The sequence below is a fragment of the Lolium rigidum genome, chromosome 6 (genome assembly GCF_022539505.1).
Source record: "Lolium rigidum isolate FL_2022 chromosome 6, APGP_CSIRO_Lrig_0.1, whole genome shotgun sequence".
NCBI classification, from domain to species: domain Eukaryota; kingdom Viridiplantae; phylum Streptophyta; class Magnoliopsida; order Poales; family Poaceae; genus Lolium; species Lolium rigidum.
Genome location: NC_061513.1, coordinates 111,212,800 through 111,230,820, shown reverse-complemented (window position 1 = coordinate 111,230,820; position 18,021 = coordinate 111,212,800). Strand labels below are relative to the sequence as shown.

At 48.2% G+C, this 18,021-nt stretch overlaps 1 protein-coding gene and 1 non-coding gene across 2 annotated transcripts; both read right to left on the bottom strand.

Annotated features, from left to right (window-relative positions):
- Positions 1-5,192: 5,192 nt before the first annotated feature.
- On the bottom strand, positions 5,193-5,389 carry LOC124668933. The gene has a single exon (XR_006991995.1). It is a non-coding gene; the product is annotated as a U2 spliceosomal RNA (small nuclear RNA).
- Positions 5,390-6,112: 723 nt separating this feature from the next.
- LOC124660962 (transcription factor VOZ1-like) lies at positions 6,113-13,717 on the bottom strand. The gene is made up of 4 exons (XM_047198813.1): positions 13,496-13,717; positions 13,104-13,409; positions 6,993-7,518; positions 6,113-6,904 (listed from the first exon to the last, which is right to left on the bottom strand). Exons 1-4 carry the CDS (start codon positions 13,715-13,717, stop codon positions 6,294-6,296), a joined length of 1,665 nt encoding a protein of 554 aa, XP_047054769.1. The 3' UTR covers positions 6,113-6,293.
- Positions 13,718-18,021: the final 4,304 nt, after the last annotated feature.

Here is an 18,021-nt window from a genome sequence, read left to right as displayed (position 1 = left end):
GTCCGCCAGGCGACGCAAACGGACGCCCGCGGACATTTTGGGTATCCGAAATGCGTCGCGCCGCTAGAGATGCCCTAAAGTGAATTTTAGGAGCTAGCGATGCGTTAGCTACGCGAGCAGAGCTCATTTCCCTCTTCCATCTCTCTCTTTTCACAGTACCTGAGGGTTTCTTCGAGGGTGCCGAGCCGACCCGAAGCCGGTCTCGCCGGCGACGCCGGTGGAGATGGGCGGAGGGGAGGCGCCGGGGTAGATAGCCTAGGTAGGATTAGCGTCAGTTTACCGGTAGGGGGCTCCATGCCCGGTAGTGGAGGCGGAGGAGGAGATCTGGCCGCCTGGATCTCGCCTGATGTAGGGTCCTACCTTCTTTTTCTTCTCCGGTGGTCGGAGGGGAGAGGGATGAAGGGGCTGACGCTTCCTTCAATAAAGAAGCGGCGGAGCACCACCTATTGCAGCGCGGAAGCGGCGGGCGGCGTCTTTTCCCGGCCGGCCTTGGAGGCGAGGGGGAAAACGTGCGCACGTCGGAGAGCGGCGTCATCGACGAGCTCCTGGCCGGCCGTGAATGCGAGGAGGAGCACAGACACGCCATCGCCAGTTCCTCTGCATCCAGGAGGTCTTACCTTCGCTGGATTCGCTCGGTGGTGAGTAGCCATCGGCTCTGCTTCTCCCTGGCATGCCGTGGTGGAGAGGAAGGAGATGCTGCCGACGTTGCGCCTAACGCCTATCGGAGCCAGCTGCTGCCCAAGAGGTGCTATGGAGCTGCGACTTCAACGGGGACATATGCCGACGTCAACGCCCTGCCCCTGCATCACATGGCTGAATGGCGGCCCTTCTCCTGGAGATATGACTTCCCAAGGACCAAGAAGTCCAAGGGGAAGAGCTATCGCTTCTGCCACGAAGCCGGACCAAGTGGTTCGTCCCAGGCGCCGGTGTTCGTTTTGCGGCGGAGCAACTCGACGGCGACTCCCATTTGCGGTGCAGAGCTTCGAGGACCTGATCGCGTTTTTCATATGTTTTACGGGATCTTCTGTAAAAACTCAGTTCTTATCTAGAAATCCCCTGATCTGTAGGGCCTTCTCTGTAATTTGTATCCATCGCCTAATTAATACTAGCAGCTTCTAGGGTCTTTGGACCCTACCCCTGTTCAAAAAAAAAAATTAGGAGCTAACATTTTCAGATTTTAAAATATAGAGCAACCGAGTGGCCAGCCGTTGAATGATTTTGGATGCGGCAACAACTCCTACACAAAACGTTGTCCAAATTTAGTTAAAGTCAAAATTTGTAAACTTTGATCGAATGTACATAAATAAATATTACTAACATCTATGACATTATTTTTTCGGGAACATTAAATGAGTGTGGATTTTGTACACCCAAGCATGGGTGTGGGTGTACTCTTTGCCATTGATTTTGATCTTGAGATTCGTGCGAGTGTTCAGTAGAAGTGAAACATTTTCTTCCACTTCTCTCATTTTCCTGTCACCTCCATTGCTCCTTTTATCTCGGCTTTTGGCCGCGCGACACGGTAGGTGCTGTTCGTGTCGGGGACAGGAGACGTCGTGACCATCAGAAAGTACAGGCCCTGTCCTCCATCCCCAACCTCTCTCCCCTGTGTTCTCCAACCTCTCTCCCCTGCGTTTCCTCATGCTGTAGCTGCCGGCGTCGCCAGGGAGTTTTCGACACCATGCCGCCGACGCGCAGATAGCTCACGCCTTCTCTGTCCCCGTGCGTCGTCGCCGCCGTCGCAAGGGAGCCGTCCACGCCGCCGACGCGCAGATAGAGCCTTAGCCGTGTGCCGTCCCCGTGCGCCCTCGACGCCAACGCGCAGATAGAGTACGTCAACGCCGTGCGCCGGCGCCGCCGGCGCCAGCGAGTCGTCCGCGCCGCGAATTGCAGGTACATATCGCCGTCGACGTGCGTCGTGCGCCGTCGCCGTCTCCCCATTTTCCGGGATCGGAAAGTCGAGTTCAGAAACAAAAAAGTAAGATCATCCAGCCTGTACTATTCTGTCAATTCCAATCCACTGCAAGATTTAAGTAGTGTAGCAAATTTTATGAGGCGAAATAATCAAAGGCTGGGCTCCCGATTTCCACTCTGTACCACTTCATCCGGCTTTTTCTTGTGTGTTGAGTTGGGAGATGGAAATAGCCTGAAATTCTCACTAGATCAAATGTCATGGAAGACTTCTTTCCGGTGCCCACTATAGATTTGTCTCCTCCAGAAAGTAATATACCAGGAGAAACGGGCAATAGTTTCCATGATTGTTCACATGTCCTGAAATCTGTTCTTGTTTAGTCAACGGGTAGATGTCTCTTCTTCCTCTTCAGTTCTCTCAAAAGTGAAATGAATGAAAACAGGTTTATTCTATTAGAACTTAAAGAGTACTGTCATTTTCTACAGGGATGAAAAGAAAACGAACAAAACATTATGTGCCACGGATTAATTCAGCTCCTTAAGGAGAGACGTTGACAGTTGATTTTTCGTCAGGGAAATGCATAGAGAGAAGGATTTTATGACGAGGCAAGAGAGATGGTAAGAAAACAACAAAGAAAGACAAGAGTGATGCCGGTGCTTGGCCGGAAGGTCGTTCCCAGCAGACAACATTTTGTAAGCACTGCAAGAAGTTTGGACACAACTCTTCTACATGCACGGTGTTTCCTAATTACCGGACTGATCCTGATCTGGGGAGTCTTCAAAAGCAGGAAGAACAGATGTAGGAACTGCGGATGCTTAGGACATAAATTCAGCAACATGTACTGCTGAATTGGAAGAACAAGATGTTTAGTTCAATGATTCAACTCCTACATTGGTCATTCAGAGATATTGTTCGGTTATTCCTTTTGTATTAGCCGCAGCTCCGGCCAAAGATGTCATTTGAATGGCTGTATGTTGGCATTTTTATGTTGATTTTTTTCTGAACTCTGTAATGTCACAGCTTAGCCATTGAGAATGCTTAATTATTGTCGAATTTTCATTGTTACTGAAGGAAATGGTGCCTGCGTGCAAAGTGTTCCATAGTGTTTCAGAATAACTGAGCAACTGCCATAGAGGAATGCCTTAAGAAAATGATGGATGTGATTTGAATGGCTTATGTTGCATTTTCTAGAATGGTGAATTGGTGATACACCGAGCTGCTTCTGTTATTGACAATTTGATATGCTGGTGCAACAACGCTGGGCTGTTCAGTTGAAGAGATTATGTGCCACTTATCTTGAGTTTTATCTTAACAGAACTTTTTTGCCGATTCATTTGACATTTACTCTGTTCTTATGTTCCAGTGTAGAAGGATGTCATTTTTTCATCTAATGAATTAGGATAATTATGTACACAATCACAAATGTAGGAATCTTTGGTGAGATTCCATTGCAGCGCGCTCCACGCCACTGCAATTGAAATCTGCATTTTGCTCATCCCGTTCATGGTAGACTACCGTTTGGTGGTTCCTGTTTTTCTGTCTGTCCACTTCAGACATCATCCTCCTCCTTCTCAGCTCGGGTAATCTTCTTTGTCGTCGACGAGTATCTTCTTGCAGGCCTCGTAGAACATGGAGATACCGGCGGCGGGAATGAGCTTGACCCAGCAGGGACCGAGACCACGGTACAACCAATACCGGTGGCATTTTTACTAAGGATGCAGTACACGGCGTGCATGATGTTCCTGTACACCTGTCGATGAGGGCGCCCACGAAGGCGAGCGCCTCGGCTGCCGATGCGCCGGCATGGCCGCCACCCACCACGGCCACACGCATCAGGCGCGCCGGGCGGAGGAGGAGCAAGAGATGGAGAGGCAAGCTGGAGAGCAGCAACCAGCGGGCGGCGCATGAGAAGAAGCTCGGGGGAGAGGAGGAAGACGACGCGCCGTACGCCATGGTTCATGTCCTGCCGATGTACATGCGGACATGCTTTGAGTCAACATGCTCAACGATATTCGAAACATTTAAAATGTCTTTACTCTGATGGCCGACGCAGCGACAGCCAAAAAAAAGTTCAGGGAATCGGAGCAACTGCCGACACGCGGCGAGGAGCTTCTCATCCTTGCCGAACTAGTAGACGCGGAGGAGCGGAGGTAGGGATATGGCGAGGGATAAAAGATGATTTGGGGAAGAAAGACTGGACCAAATCGCTGCCGCGATCTCACAGCCATGGTTTCTAGAGGTGAAAGACTGAAAGAAGAACCAACGGTGACCATGCATGAGAGGAGCAAACAACATTGCTTTTGAGGCTTCGTCGCAGCTGAGGAGGAGCAGGCAGTGCGATGGGCGACGTGCAATGGTGGTCGCGGCCACCGCGGTCACCCCACGCTCGCTCATCCGCTGATGCCCGCAACTATCGACGCATCCGCTGCCGCATCCTCCGACGGAGCCGCACCCGCAGCCGCGTCCTCGGGCGGAGCCGCACCCGCCGCCGCGTCCTCCGACGGAGCAGCACCCCGCCGCCGCGACCTCCGGCGGAGCCGCACCCGCCGCCGCGACCTCCGGATCCTCCGACGGAGCAGCACTCGTCGCCGCACCCGCCCCATCCTGCGGCGGAGCCGCACCCACCGCCACATTCTACGGCTCCGGCGCTTCCGCCGCCGCCACCGCCGGTGGTGCTACTCGGGTTGACCGTTGAGAAATGTTGGTGGAGGAGAATGGGAATCGGGAGGAGAGGCTCTACTGACTACTGCCGGCCGTGTCGGGTGAGAAGCGAGATGCAGCAGCGCATCGTGGCGTCTGTTCATGGGACCCACTAATTTTAGAGAAAAGAGTGAAAAAGAGCAAAACAACTTCTCTCACCTAACATCTTGTCCGAATCTCAAAGTATCGAACGGCTCTGGTAACACCCACACCCATGCTTGGGTGTACAAATGTATTTCCGAACATTAAATCTATGTTATTAAAACCATCAGAAAATATATATGCATTTGATATTATGAAAGTCATATTTTTCATGTATAGTTAGTTGAATTTGACCAAAACTAAAATTAGAAAGAAAGGAGTACCATTGGCATATTGTTTTTCTTTTATTGCATATAATTGGTCAAACTTAATTTGGGACGAGGGGGTGTATTAACACATACAACCAGTTAAATGTTCAATTTGCTTCTGCACACGCTGAGTTAATTCCAGAAGCATGTTACTAAATTAATCCTAATTTAGAAATAAGCTGCATTCAGCTTAATAAAATATTTAGGACCAAAAAGTTATTTTGCTTTGGTTGGGGTGCGCCACACCCGGGCTGTAGTGCAACGCCCGGGGAACACCTGAGGACCCCAGTGGCAAGCCACTGTGGTGGGCCCTCTCCCACAAAAAATAAATTTAATATCGTTGTGGGCACATGGCCCACATATCAGATATTAAACTGATAAGAACAGATACTACACTTGATCTTAGCCAAAAGGCCGAGAAAGGTATGAATTGGAACGGAGCCCTGCCCTTTCTTTTATACTCGCTCGACCCTGCTGCGCCGAGCTGCGCTAGCGATGTGGGACTAATCGAACGGGGACAGTCTTGCGAAACCTTTTCGTCTGCGCATCGGTATCGTTTGCGCCCAGAAAAAGATAGAAAGCCTCAAAGCCCATAGCCATATGGTCGAACGGCCCAGTAAAATGGCTCCAGCCCAAAAAGCAGTCGTCTGTGTCCCTAAACAAGAAGAAAAAAAGGACGCATCTTCTCTGTTTTGTTCACCTATGATTTCTGCCGTTCTTACAAAAGATAATTTCTCCTTGTTCATGTGCTTGTGGATGACTTAACCATCATAAATAAATTATCCTAAGCATCGACAAGGAAAAAGTAACTAATCGTGTAGAAGTTTGTGTCGATCAGTCAATGATGGTTGCTGATGCTACAGCAAAGCGATTCACAGCCATGTTAAATACAGTATCAGAATGCGTTATTTTTTCTAGACTAGAGGTTGTAAACTTGTAATCACAGCTGAATGACAGAAAAACATGAGTGAAACCTGCAAGTTCAGCAGCAGGTTAATGCCTCGAAAGGCCACCAACATTTCATCAAGATTCAGAAAGTATCGCGCATATGCAACACAACAGATAAATAGAGCCATCAAATGGCTCGTGTCTACCAAGGAGACTACTGTCAGGACACTAAACTATAGCAGTATATATGACACTGACGAAGTTTGCAGAGCAGCCATTAGGGATGATGCATCCCTTGCCTCAAAGAGATATTTCCTGTAGATTTTTGGCCCATTACAATTAGAATTATAGGGGGGCATTGCCAATAGAGTAGAGACCCCTTAATTACAGCTGATACTGTTAGAACTTGCGGGCGAAAATATGCCACAAGTTGAAAATGTTTATCATGCCCCGTCATTCGGGTTCCAATAGAAGTCATTTCTTTCTGTCGAGTAACCATATGGGAGATGAGGTCCATAAACAACATTGCCATTCAAAAATGTCATCTGGTGGTCCACTTGTGACATTGCCTGGTAAGCGTTTGGAACATTAGCTTGAACTGTGTTGTTTTGAACTGAGTAGATATTCGTATCAACCTCCTTTGCCCTGGCACGGGCAGTCCGTTTGTTTTCCACTGGACTCTCTGCACTCAGTCTACCCATTTGCTGCTGGATTTCATTCAGCGGATTACAGGCTAATTTTGATTTTGCACTCTTCTTTGCATCTGAAGACTTGAATTCAAGCCGGTATAAGGCAAAGGCATCACAATCATTGATCTCATATTCATAGAGGTGCCATTCATAGCTGCTGGATGGTTGTGGATCCATGTAATAGGATCTCTTCAGACCCCCAAACTCTTTCATCACCTGCTTCCTGGATTCATGCCAACCACGGCCGTTATAATCTGGCAATGACCTTTGCTTCCGGCTACCACTGTGAAAAGCCGTTCTTGGTTTGTCAAAGAAAAGCCATTCTCTAATAGATTCACCTTCGAAAATGTAAAGATCAAAAAGTTCTGCAATGATACAATGAACCAACAGTTAGAACGTACTTATCAGTACCAATACAGGTGTAAAAACGTGAGTTATGCAGCAACAGCTTACCAGGTGCATTCCAAGGGGACTTTGTAGTTGCAGCACCTTCACAAACAGGAATACCGACTTGCTTTCCTAGGGTTTTTGCACCAAGAGCAGCAAACAAAGGGCCATCTTTTAGATCAATGCCTCTGGGACGGATCACAGGCATTGTGCCTGGAGGGCCCTCTTCCTTCACAGCCAATTCAGCATGATACATGCTGCAATAATCTTGCCATCTTTCCGATCCTTGAGCAGGCCGAGGGCAGTCCCAGAGAGCGCATTTTGGCCGGAGGAATGCAGCAGGTTCAGGAGACATTGTTGTGAGCAAGTCTGACATGTGATGGAAAACATCTCCAGCAGTCTGCCCATAGTTGTTCATATCAAGATACGCATTAGGGGGTAACTCTTGTTGAAAATTGAACTGTGGATATTCCTGGTGACATATTCCTTCCAGGTTATTGAGGATTTCTGGATTGGATCCAGGAAGGTTTATCTTGTAATCATCGTCATACAGAAAATCTTCAACGGTAAGTTCCTGGTTCACATAGTACATCTGGAAGGACATGGAAGATGTTCGTTAAATTAGCTCAGTCTAACGGAAGTAAAATTGAAGAAATGTAAGTGACAGAAAGATAAATTGACAAGCAACATTCATGGACACGGTCAGCTTCTAGAATAAGCATTCATTGCACGGAGCATCCAAAGACCTGGCGCCAGGCCTACACAAGACCTAACGTAGAAAGCATAGAACAGTGGCAGCTGTTCCAAATAATGCAAGATGGATTGATGATTCCCTTCTCCAGGACATTACTATCCTATGTCGCAGGTAGCACACATGACAAATTCCAGGGCTAAGGGATAAGATTGTGTGGCGCCTCACCCTGCGCAGCAAGTACACAACAAAATCGATGTATAGGATGAACTTATTTGGTTCTATTCAAACAAAACCAAAACCACATCAGGTGGCCATGGTACAATTAAAGGGAATTTTCTACATTTGGTAGCTCGTGCGAAGAAGGATCTTGACATCTGATACGTTTGCAAAAGAAGTGCCGCAATGAGTACTTCTCCCCGCCGTGTCGCAGATATCTGGAAACTGCCACCCTTTGTGAGTGAAGCTTGGTAAGGCAAGATTGGCAGTGGGGTTTTACAATCAGGGTCACCAGGATTCAGTCTGGACATCTGGGATTGGGAACTTGATCCTCTTGCGGCTCATGAGTAGCAGATAGAGGCGTCTGGGATTGGGAACTTGATCCTCTTGCGGCTCATGAGTAGCAGATAGAGGCGGTCTAAAAAGGGAAAGTCTGGCGACCTTACAATACAGGATATTTGGACAGAAAGAAGCTGAAGAGTTCTTCAAACAAGAAACCTCTATGCAAGATCTTCTATCGTGCCTAAGACGGGAGACAGAAAGCTGGAATCCTGCAGGTACCTTTACCTCTGAAATATAGCCTTCAGTGATTTGATTTGATCAGCTACTAGACACAGTAACTGTGGGTGTAACATTACTCGAGGGCTGAAGCTGTTCCTTGTCCATGTAGACCTTCTCGTTGCTTTTGGTTTGCAGTTTTTCCTACCCATAACAAACTTAAGTAGTAACTACTACTTCAACAAAAACTTTGACCTGTGCTTATTGCATGTGCCCTGATGCTGAAATTTACCATAAAACAGTAAATATCAAAAGAATAAAAACATCAGCAGGAGCCTTTACGATGCTAAGGAGGCACATAAACTGCAGAAAAGGAAATCAAAATGGATAATATCCAAATTAAAAAGGAAAACAAAGCATCCCTACACCATAGGATACTTGAAGGTCTACGTCTTTTCCTCCAAACACACTACAAATCATCTGAACAGAACTAAACAATCATATCCCACCAATACATGCACCAATAATTGTCTGAACTAAACCCAATGGCAGAAGCAATCATGAACAATTTCAGGTAACTCCAGCTACGCAATTCTTGAACAAGAAAGCAAAGTATTCATGTGCACCATCGGAAGGCTTTTGTTTTCTTCTCCATGTGTCTTTGCACACTAAAGTACATTATGAACCAGTTTAACTAACCAGCATTTAGATCCCAACTATAAAAGCAACCTTCGATGATATCAGGTTATATCGTAATTTACTAAAGCCATATGGAGCCAGTAGTCTGGCTAAATGGAGCATGGATCATAGGATCAGACCTACAGCTCAGCGGCTCTGTGGTATGCACGAATCTATAAAATCATGACCCATTTTGGAAAAAAACTGGGCTAATTAGTAATTACTGGAAACCAACAATGGTGGAATAAAAAAAAAATGTAGATTCTAGTTGTCGTTCAACTTATATTTCCTGGAGGACATTCCGTTAGCACCTCTGGCAACAAATAGAAACCAAACAAGGCAAATTTTCTGAATATGTGGCAACCTATATCTCCAACCTTTCATGAAGAAGATGAACACACACATATTGGTACCTTTATTAGCAACAACATGTTGTTTGATGTGAGGATTGAAGTCCTTAAAATTTTCTGAACCATCAGACGCATAACCAAGGAAATAAAAGTCTATAACTTGAACTCAAGTTTCCAACAATACACAATGACTGATCTAAAAAAAGACTTTGTACTGGTGCCTCCCATTATTCCTAGTTCACATTAAACTACCTCTCAATTGCAGTTTTCCCCTCAAGGGCCTCAGGTGCAGATAATAGCTGGGTGGCTGTTACACTACCAAAGGGTGGTACAATGGTGGAGTTTAGTGCCTTGCTATGTTTACGCTTAGTTCACAGGTGAAATGTATTGCGAAATAACCGAAAATATCCTCTTAAGCTATGAATTTGACCACAGAAGCCCAAGATGCTTGTACGGACACGATTTAACTGATGGCATCGAAGATGACTACTACTTATGAAACATAACTACATAAGTTGGACAAAGGAAAGGATAACTGGAATCATGTAACTCATGATGGTTGAAAAGCACAGATTTCTACCTTAAAATAAAGTGATAAGCCAACTAGATAAGAAATAATAGGATTGATCTACAGTATCACTGCAATAAAAATTAGCTACAGGAGGCAAATCACAAAAGGCACTAGCAGAAAAGGAACCATAAGTAGCCCGAGCCTCAACGAAGCAATTTCTCCATATTGGTGTTGCATCACACACCTTAATTTTCCTCCCAACTTGCAACATTCCTTAGATTATACAGAAAATGCTAATTATATCCCCGAACTGAATGCACCTAGTTAGATCGATATGCACATCCTCTACAGATCTTCATATTAATCCGAAATTGTATGTTCCTGACTCTAATCAGCTGATGAGGATATATAATCCATGCCATTCCCCACGAAGGTAGAAGGAAATGCAGAAAACCACATCAAATGGCCAACTAGATGGGAAGGGAAGTTGGTAGCAGGCCACACACACTATGTAAAAGCACGCAACTATACTAGAGACATCCAACGATCACACTCAACCAGAAAGCCGGACTAAGGGCATCTCCAACCGGGCGACCCATCCCGCGCCCGCGCGTCCGGATGGGTCGAAACGGACAAAACCGCGGCCCAGCGCGCGGACCCATCCCTAAAACGGATGGCCGCGGCGTCCGGGACGACCCAAACCCGGCCCAAATCTTGGACGAGTTTGCGTGGCCGCGGACGCGAAAGGCTGGTCGCTCGCGTCCTCCCTTGTCCGCCCCCGGCCCGCCCTGTCCGCCTCCCAAAACGAGAAAACACTCCACTTGTACTCCCAAAACCTAGAGATGGCCGACGAAGCGATCGCCGCCGCCACCACCACCGACACCACCGCCGCCATCGAAGAGGAGGCACCCGCGGCCGTTGCCGCTCCTCGCCGTGGAGGCGGCTCCCGAACCGGCGGTGGCCGAGCTCCCCCCGGACCGCCGACGAAGAAGGCGAAGGCCGAGCTCACCCCGGAGCGGAGGAAGCTCGAGAGCAGGAAGAGGGCCGACCGGCGCGGGCGCTGGACCAACGGAAGAGGGAAACCGCTGCCGAGCCGGAGCGCGGCGGCGGGCGGCGAGCAGCTTCTCCAACTCCGGACGGAGGCGAAGAGCACTCTCCTTCAAGAGCAGCGAGCCATGCTATTTTACGGCCACCCGGCGCTCGGCCGGCACATGATCATCCCCGGCACCGGCGCGGCCTCGGTGGGGAGCTCGGCCTCCTCCGTGACCCGGCCCCTTCCTCCAAGGTCAACTCGCCCCACCGACTGCCCTATTTGGGCACGAAATGGGGGCGCATGGGCGGCGGGCGTACCGGTCACGGGATGGGTCACCGGAGGTGGGCGAGTCCATGACGGGGCCGTCACCTTCGTCCATTGACCCGAACCGTGCGCCGGCGAACTCCAAAGGCCCGAAGAACCCGGGAGCAGCTGCGACGTCCGGTGCACGCAACCTCGTTCGACGATATGTCGGCGCGCGCGCGCAGATCACCGTCCGCCGTGCGAGCCCCTCCGTCTTTCGCGCGGACAATGCCGACGACCCTTCCATATCCTTCGACACAGCGAGGCTCCCCGGCCACCTCCCATTGACACACAGGCGGGCACAGCCGCTCGTCCCGGCAGCATAAACATTGAGGAGGAGCCGTTGTTCGGTGAGGGCCTCACACAAGCCGCAGGCTGCACAAGCTCGAGGTCGCCGGTAAGCAAACGAACCGCCAACTACACGGAGAAGGAGGACAAGGTGCTCGTCGATGGATGGTTGACCATCGGGCAAGATGCGTTGACGGGTGCCGAGCGAAGGGGTCCGCATGCTCGCGCCGGATCTATGAATACTTCCATGAACATCGCAAATATGGATAGGAGCCATTTGAGAGCGACCGGAGCGAAATATCGCTCCAAAAGAGGTGGGAGCAATTCAAACGGAATGCAACAAGTTCCGAGCGGCGTATGAGCACGCGAGGCGGCTCCCCGTTAGTGGCATGGGTGTGAAGGACTTGGTATGATTCATAACCTCAACTTATTCATCCGATGTTTGCACATATGTTTATCGTTGTTGTCTCGCTTTGCTCTAGGTGTGGCGAGCTTTGGAATTCTACAAAGCCAACAATGGAGAGAAGACCTTTGCCTTCCCTCATTGTTGGAAGGAACTCCACGGCACCCCCAAGTTCCGGGAGGGGTACGAGGGCTACATGGCGACCTTGATCGGCAACAATCCCGCCAAAGATGCCACGGTCATTGACCTTGATGGTGGGCAGCCTTGCGGCAGCTCCGCTTCTCGTGCAAGTCGTCCACGCGGCCACAAGGCAACCAAAGCCGACATGAAGCGTGATGCGTCGTCCATGCTATTGTATGGCACTTTGAAGGAGATGCATGCGGACGGAGAGGTGTCCACGGACAAGAGGGATGAGAGGAGGCGCCGGGAGAAAGAAGAGGACGAGGAAGAAATTCTTTGATGTCCAGCAGAAGAAGCTTGAGATTGAAGAGGTCAAGGCGAAGACCAAAGCTAAAGAACTTGAGCTCAAAGAGAGAGAACTTGAGCTCATAGCAATGGCAAGGGCCAAAGAGGTGGAGCCGAAGGCGAAGGAAGTTGAGCTCAAACGCCAAGCCGAGGACAACCTCATCATGAACGCCGACTTGACCAACATGAGCGAGGCAAAGAGAGCTTGGTTCGAGAAGAGACGGAAGGAGATCCTCGAGCGCCCAAATTGAGTTAGACAATCTCAATTGTAATTTTTATATTTTTCTCAAACTATGACACATTTTATTTGATTTATCATGGTACATTTGATAATATTGTATGGTATTTGATAATATTTTATATTTACTATATATTATTTTATGTTTACGAGATATTATTATATATCAAAGTGAATCTGTGGCCAGAGGACCTATTTTCCAAAGAAATAGGCCAAATGGCCAAATGGGTGGCCGCTGCGTTGGGCGCAGCACGCGACCCAAACGCCGCTCGGGCACGCAAACGGCCCAAAACGGACGGCCCAGCGCGTCCGTTTGGGTCGCCCGGTTGGAGATGCCCTAACTACCTAGAGGAGCTATAGCAGACACCTTGGTGGGCTACAAAAGCAACCACAGGTTTCGCGGTAGCGATATGGAGAAATCAACTCAACCATTCTGCCAAGCCAATAATGGAGACTGAGATTTCCTTGAGGAAACTATGGGTGCCAGCAAGCTGCACTACCTGATCGTGGAACACGGCAGTAGCAGCAGGAGGCAGCGCCCCTCCAGCAGTGGCGATAGCTCCCTGGGCCTGAGGCAGCGAGGGCGGCTGCTGCGCCACCGTCACGGGATCCGCGTTCGGTTCCGGCTTCATGTCCTCCTGGCCCCCCTGCTCGTGCTTGAGAGCCTGATTGGCGGGGGGCGGGGGCTGCTGCTCGACGAGCTTGCTGGTGGCGTCGTCCTCCTCCTCCTCCTCCTCCTCGGCCTTGGCCAGCTGCAGCTGCCGCGGCGCCCCGGGCGGCGGATCCGACGGCTCCCGGTTGTTGCCCTGCCGCCCACCACCACAGCCACCGGATCAAACACTAGTAGTACAAACAAAACAAAAAAACTGAAGAGGGTGAAGTGGAGGGGAACCTGGAGGGAGGAGGCGGGGGACGGGACGCTGAGCTCGGCGCGCCACTCGCGGAGCATCTGGTGGAGCTGCTCCTCGAGGACGACGGCGTCGGTGGAGCGCGCCTCCTTGCGCGCGTACTGCAGGCCGGAGAACATGTCCTGCAGGTCGTCGACGCGGGTCTTGGCCCGCGCGCGGAACTGCTGGTGCCGCGCCGACCCCGACCGCGACGGCCCCTTCCGCATCGCCGATCGGCGGCGCGGCCCGGCGGCGGAGTGGAGTGGATGGGAGTCGTGCGTCGTCTTCGCTCCTCCTCCGGCTCCGGTCCTCCCTTTGCGGCAGGAGAGAGATGCTGGTGTATTTTTCGCGTGCGTGCTGCCACTTTGCTGGGTCGGCTCGGAAAGAAAAGCGACGGCCGCGGCAAAAAGGGGGCGGCGGGGGCGGGCGGAATGGGGATGGGAGTAGATAGGCAGGAATCCAGGACTCGTCAAAGTCGACAGCGTCGTGCAGTAGCAGTAGTCTCCTTGGTGCTCTTCGATTCTTCTTCTTTGGCTACTAAATAATTTAGCTTACCGTCGTTGTGTGTTTACACACCATCGTCTCCCAGCGATGCTTGACTCTCGAGGTCGTGTCTCGGCGATCAGATTCCTCTCCTCTCGTCTTGGATCGTTGCTCTTTTCCTCTCGTCTGGTGGCTTTGTCGAGCGATCAAGGACGATGGAGGTAGGCACTTGAAAGATTCTTGCTGTCTCCAACCAAGCCTCCATGACGTTACAAACTTACAGTGAGCGTTGATGATATTTGTAGATACAAGGAAAAAGCTCGATGATATTTGGAGGATATGATATCATGAGCATTCGAGAAGAAGGTTCTCGACATATTAGATTTTTTTTTTCTGTTGTTGTTGTGCGTTAGGTTAGAGACCATCGACCGTAGTGTTGCATCCATTTTGATTTGATATGTGCTTAGCCTAACACCAGGACGGTGTTCTACACTAAATTGCAAAGTTGGGATTTTTTGGATTGCTGGAATATGAAATAGATGGATAAAACATGATTAAAATGAAAAAAAGGTTAACATTAATTTGCATTTAGATGGTGCACAAATAAACGTAGAAATATGAAAAAGGGTGGGACGCTTGAGCACGAGTTGAGTTTCCTACGATATCAAGTCAACAGGTATACATTCCAATCAAACTTGGATGCTCCAATTCGAGGATCAAAAAGATGCATAGGAAATTGCTTGCCAATTTGGATACTTTGAGGCATCCTTTGATTCATATCACTTTACATAAAACAATATAGGATTCTTATTCCTATAGGAAGTTGCGCTATAGGGGCATTTGATTCAATACACAAAGAAATTTGAAGAAATTTTCCCATTGCAACAAGAAATCACAAGCATAATATGGGAAAGAAACAATCCAATCAAACCTCCCTTGATGAATATATCAGATTTTTTTCTCTTGTTATTGTGTGGTAGGTTAGAGACCATCGACCGTAGTGTTGCATCCAGTTTGATTTGAGATGTTCTTAGCCTAACACCAGGAAGGTGTTCTACACTAAATTGTGAAGTTGGAACTTTTTGGATTGCGGGAATATGAAATATGTGAATAAAAACATGATCAAAACGAGAAAGGTAAACATTATATACTTTGCATTTAGATGGTGCACATATAAACATAGCAACATGAAAAAGGGTGCGATGTTTGAGCACGAGTTGAGTTTCCTACGGAATTAGGTCAATAGGTATTACATTCCAGTCAAACTTGGATGCTCCAATTCTGGGATCAAAAGGATGCATAGGGAAATTGCTTGCCAATTTGAATACTTTAAGTTCATATCACTTTACAGAAAACAATATAGGAATAAGATTCCTATAGGAAGTTGCACTATTCGGCATTTGATTCAACACACAAAGAAAGTTGAAGAGATTTTCCATTTGTAACAAAAACTCACAATCAAAAATATGGGGAAGAAACAATCCAGTCAAACCTATTTTTTTCTTCATTCCTATGTTTTGCAGTTGCATGCCTATATTGAATGGCCATGCCATTAGAATCCCGAGCTTTTGTTATTCGTGCGTTTTCGAAACTTGCGAACCAAGAATCCTTAAATCTTCCTACCAAGATCATACAACCCAAGCTTTTGTTATTCGTGCGTTTTCGAAACTTGCGAACCAAGAATCCTTAAATCTTCCTACCAAGATCATACAACCCAAAGAGTCATGAAATCTCTCCTGCACAAGTGATACTTTGTACTTCGTCTCTATTTAAAAATAAAGTGTTTTTCCACATTATTATTTCGCTTGAGTTTGGAGTTTGTTTTCCCCCTAAATCTCAATTAAACTTAGGGCAACCAAATGATTGAACTACCCTTCTTTAACGTATTGAGCTACCATCTACTCTTTTCATTCGTGTTCAAAAGACACGTATACATTTTGGATCCAACTTTGACAAACAACTTTAGGTTTGCAAGTTCTCGTATGCATTTGAGGCTAACTACTTGATCATAAAACCTTAATCTATGTGACTCATATCACTCAAATGATTTTTATGGTGTACTTTTTATGCAAAATTTGTAAGATATGTGAGGGCCGCCAAAACCGAACAGACCGAGTAAGACACGTTTCAGATGGTTTGCATAATTAATTTGAGGCCCCTCTGTGAGTATAAAAAATATTTCCTCGAGTAACATTCAACCTTTGCAGGGAATCACCATAGCAACAAGCCTAGAGACTAGAGCGATGTGTGTTACTAAAGTGAATCATAGAGATCACCATGGAGGCTTCCAAGTGGGAGTGTGCCATTTTTTAACCCATGGTGCTGATGCCTAGGGCCCCGAACTCCCTACGTGTCGACAAGGTTTGTTGCTTGCTAAAGATCATCAATTACGTCGAGTGGTGCTCGAGACAAGTAGCTTTGGGTTGCGACAAAGCTGTAAAATGAGGAACGAGATAGGTCTTTCTATGGTCCCCTCATGGTGGGAATAAAGCTTATCCAGAAAGGTTTTGATGATGCATTGGTTCATGCGGTACGGAGAACTGCAAATGGTGTTGCATATTTGTTAGCAAAAGAAGGTTGCGGGGATAAAATTATTAGGTCTTGGAGTGTGATGAAGGGTTGATTGGTGATAACTTTATCTTTTGGATGTGTCTAGAATTCTTAAAATTCGTTTCAATGATAATATGGATGAGGATTTCATAGCTTGGCATATTACGAAGGCGTACTCTTTCCTGGTATGATCTGCATTCTGGACATTTTTCTCTGCAAAATTGTTTCGGAAAGCTAATTCTGTGCCACATAATTTAGTTAGAGTTTTTTTATTTTAAGAACTGTATTTTTTGGAACTGCGATCCTCTTAGTTTTATCATTACATTTTGTAATGAACGATGTATCCTTATTTGTTGTGAAATAAAGCGCGCAATAAAGGCTTTCCCTCAAAAATAAAAGAACCTCATGTAAGATGTTTCAGTGGTTTAATATAATTGCGACCCTTTTTCTAAAAAAACAATAATCCTAGAGCCGTGGAAAGACGGATCGACGGTCGCGATCTGTCCTCTCTCCGGCACGGCCACCCCATGGCTGTGAGCCGGACACATCGCGCCCACCTCGCCCATCCGTGCCCTGCCGCGGCGTGCCCGCAGCCCGCTCGAGCCACGTCTGCCCACATGACGACACGCTAAGCCTCACTTCCGCTGTCCCCACATGTCATGCTCGCGAAACTCGATATACTTAACCCTCCTCGTCTCCTTCTCCGGTCTCCCTGCCGAGGAGGGCGTCGCCATTGTCACCTCTCGCTCGCTCACAGGCCGCATCCGCACCACTAGGGCCTAGGATCTCGCCGCGATGTGGTGGAGGGCGGTGGCCAGGGCTCGCCGGCGGATCGCGGGGGCGCGGCCGGCCTCCACGGCGGCGGGCGCGGGGGCGGAGAGGATCAGCCGCGCCGTGGTCGTGCCGCGGTTCGGCGGGCCCGAGGTGCTGGAGCTGAGGCAGGGGGTGCCCGTGCCCGATCTGAAGCCCGGGGAGGTGCTCGTGCGCGCGCGCGCCGTCTCCATCAACCCCCTCGACTTGCGAGTGAGCACTCCATTTTGGATAGCCCCTCCCCCTTGTGGGATTTATTGGAATTTGTCGGACGAAATATTGTTCACAATATTTTTTTTGTTTCTGAAATGTTGGGAATTGGGATTAGCTTGGAGCTCTTTAATTAGAAAATAAGAGAATAAGTTGGGCCGTTGCGCGTCTGGTTTACCTGAACCTATCACATTTGTCCACCACTAATTCGTCCTGGCATTTGCTACTACGTGAATGAAAGATCACTATAATATACACTAGAGTTATATATATAACTGTTGGTTCCAAATGCCATATATTGTGTGTTCTGCCTATCAGAAAAATGTCCTGTTAGAAGCCTGGAATTTAGCAAAATGCAGGTACAGTAAACAATCAGATAGACTGGCCCCGAAATGAAATTAGTTACACTGCAAATGAGATGTGTTATTCTCTTCTCAGAGGAATGAACCTGCTTTCAGATTATATTATTCTATTGCTA

Bases quoted from the DNA above. Each gene is read 5' to 3' on its own strand.
- LOC124660962 (XM_047198813.1), bottom strand. From the start codon at position 13,717: ATGCGGAAGGGGCCGTCGCGGTCGGGGTCGGCGCGGCACCAGCAGTTC. The intron at 13,410-13,495 runs GTTCCCCTCCAC...GGTGGGCGGCAG, and splicing joins CCCCCGCCTCCTCCCTCCAG to GGCAACAACCGGGAGCCGTC. The intron at 7,519-13,103 runs GTAGTGCAGCTT...ATGTCCTTCCAG, and splicing joins CTGCCGTGTTCCACGATCAG to ATGTACTATGTGAACCAGGA.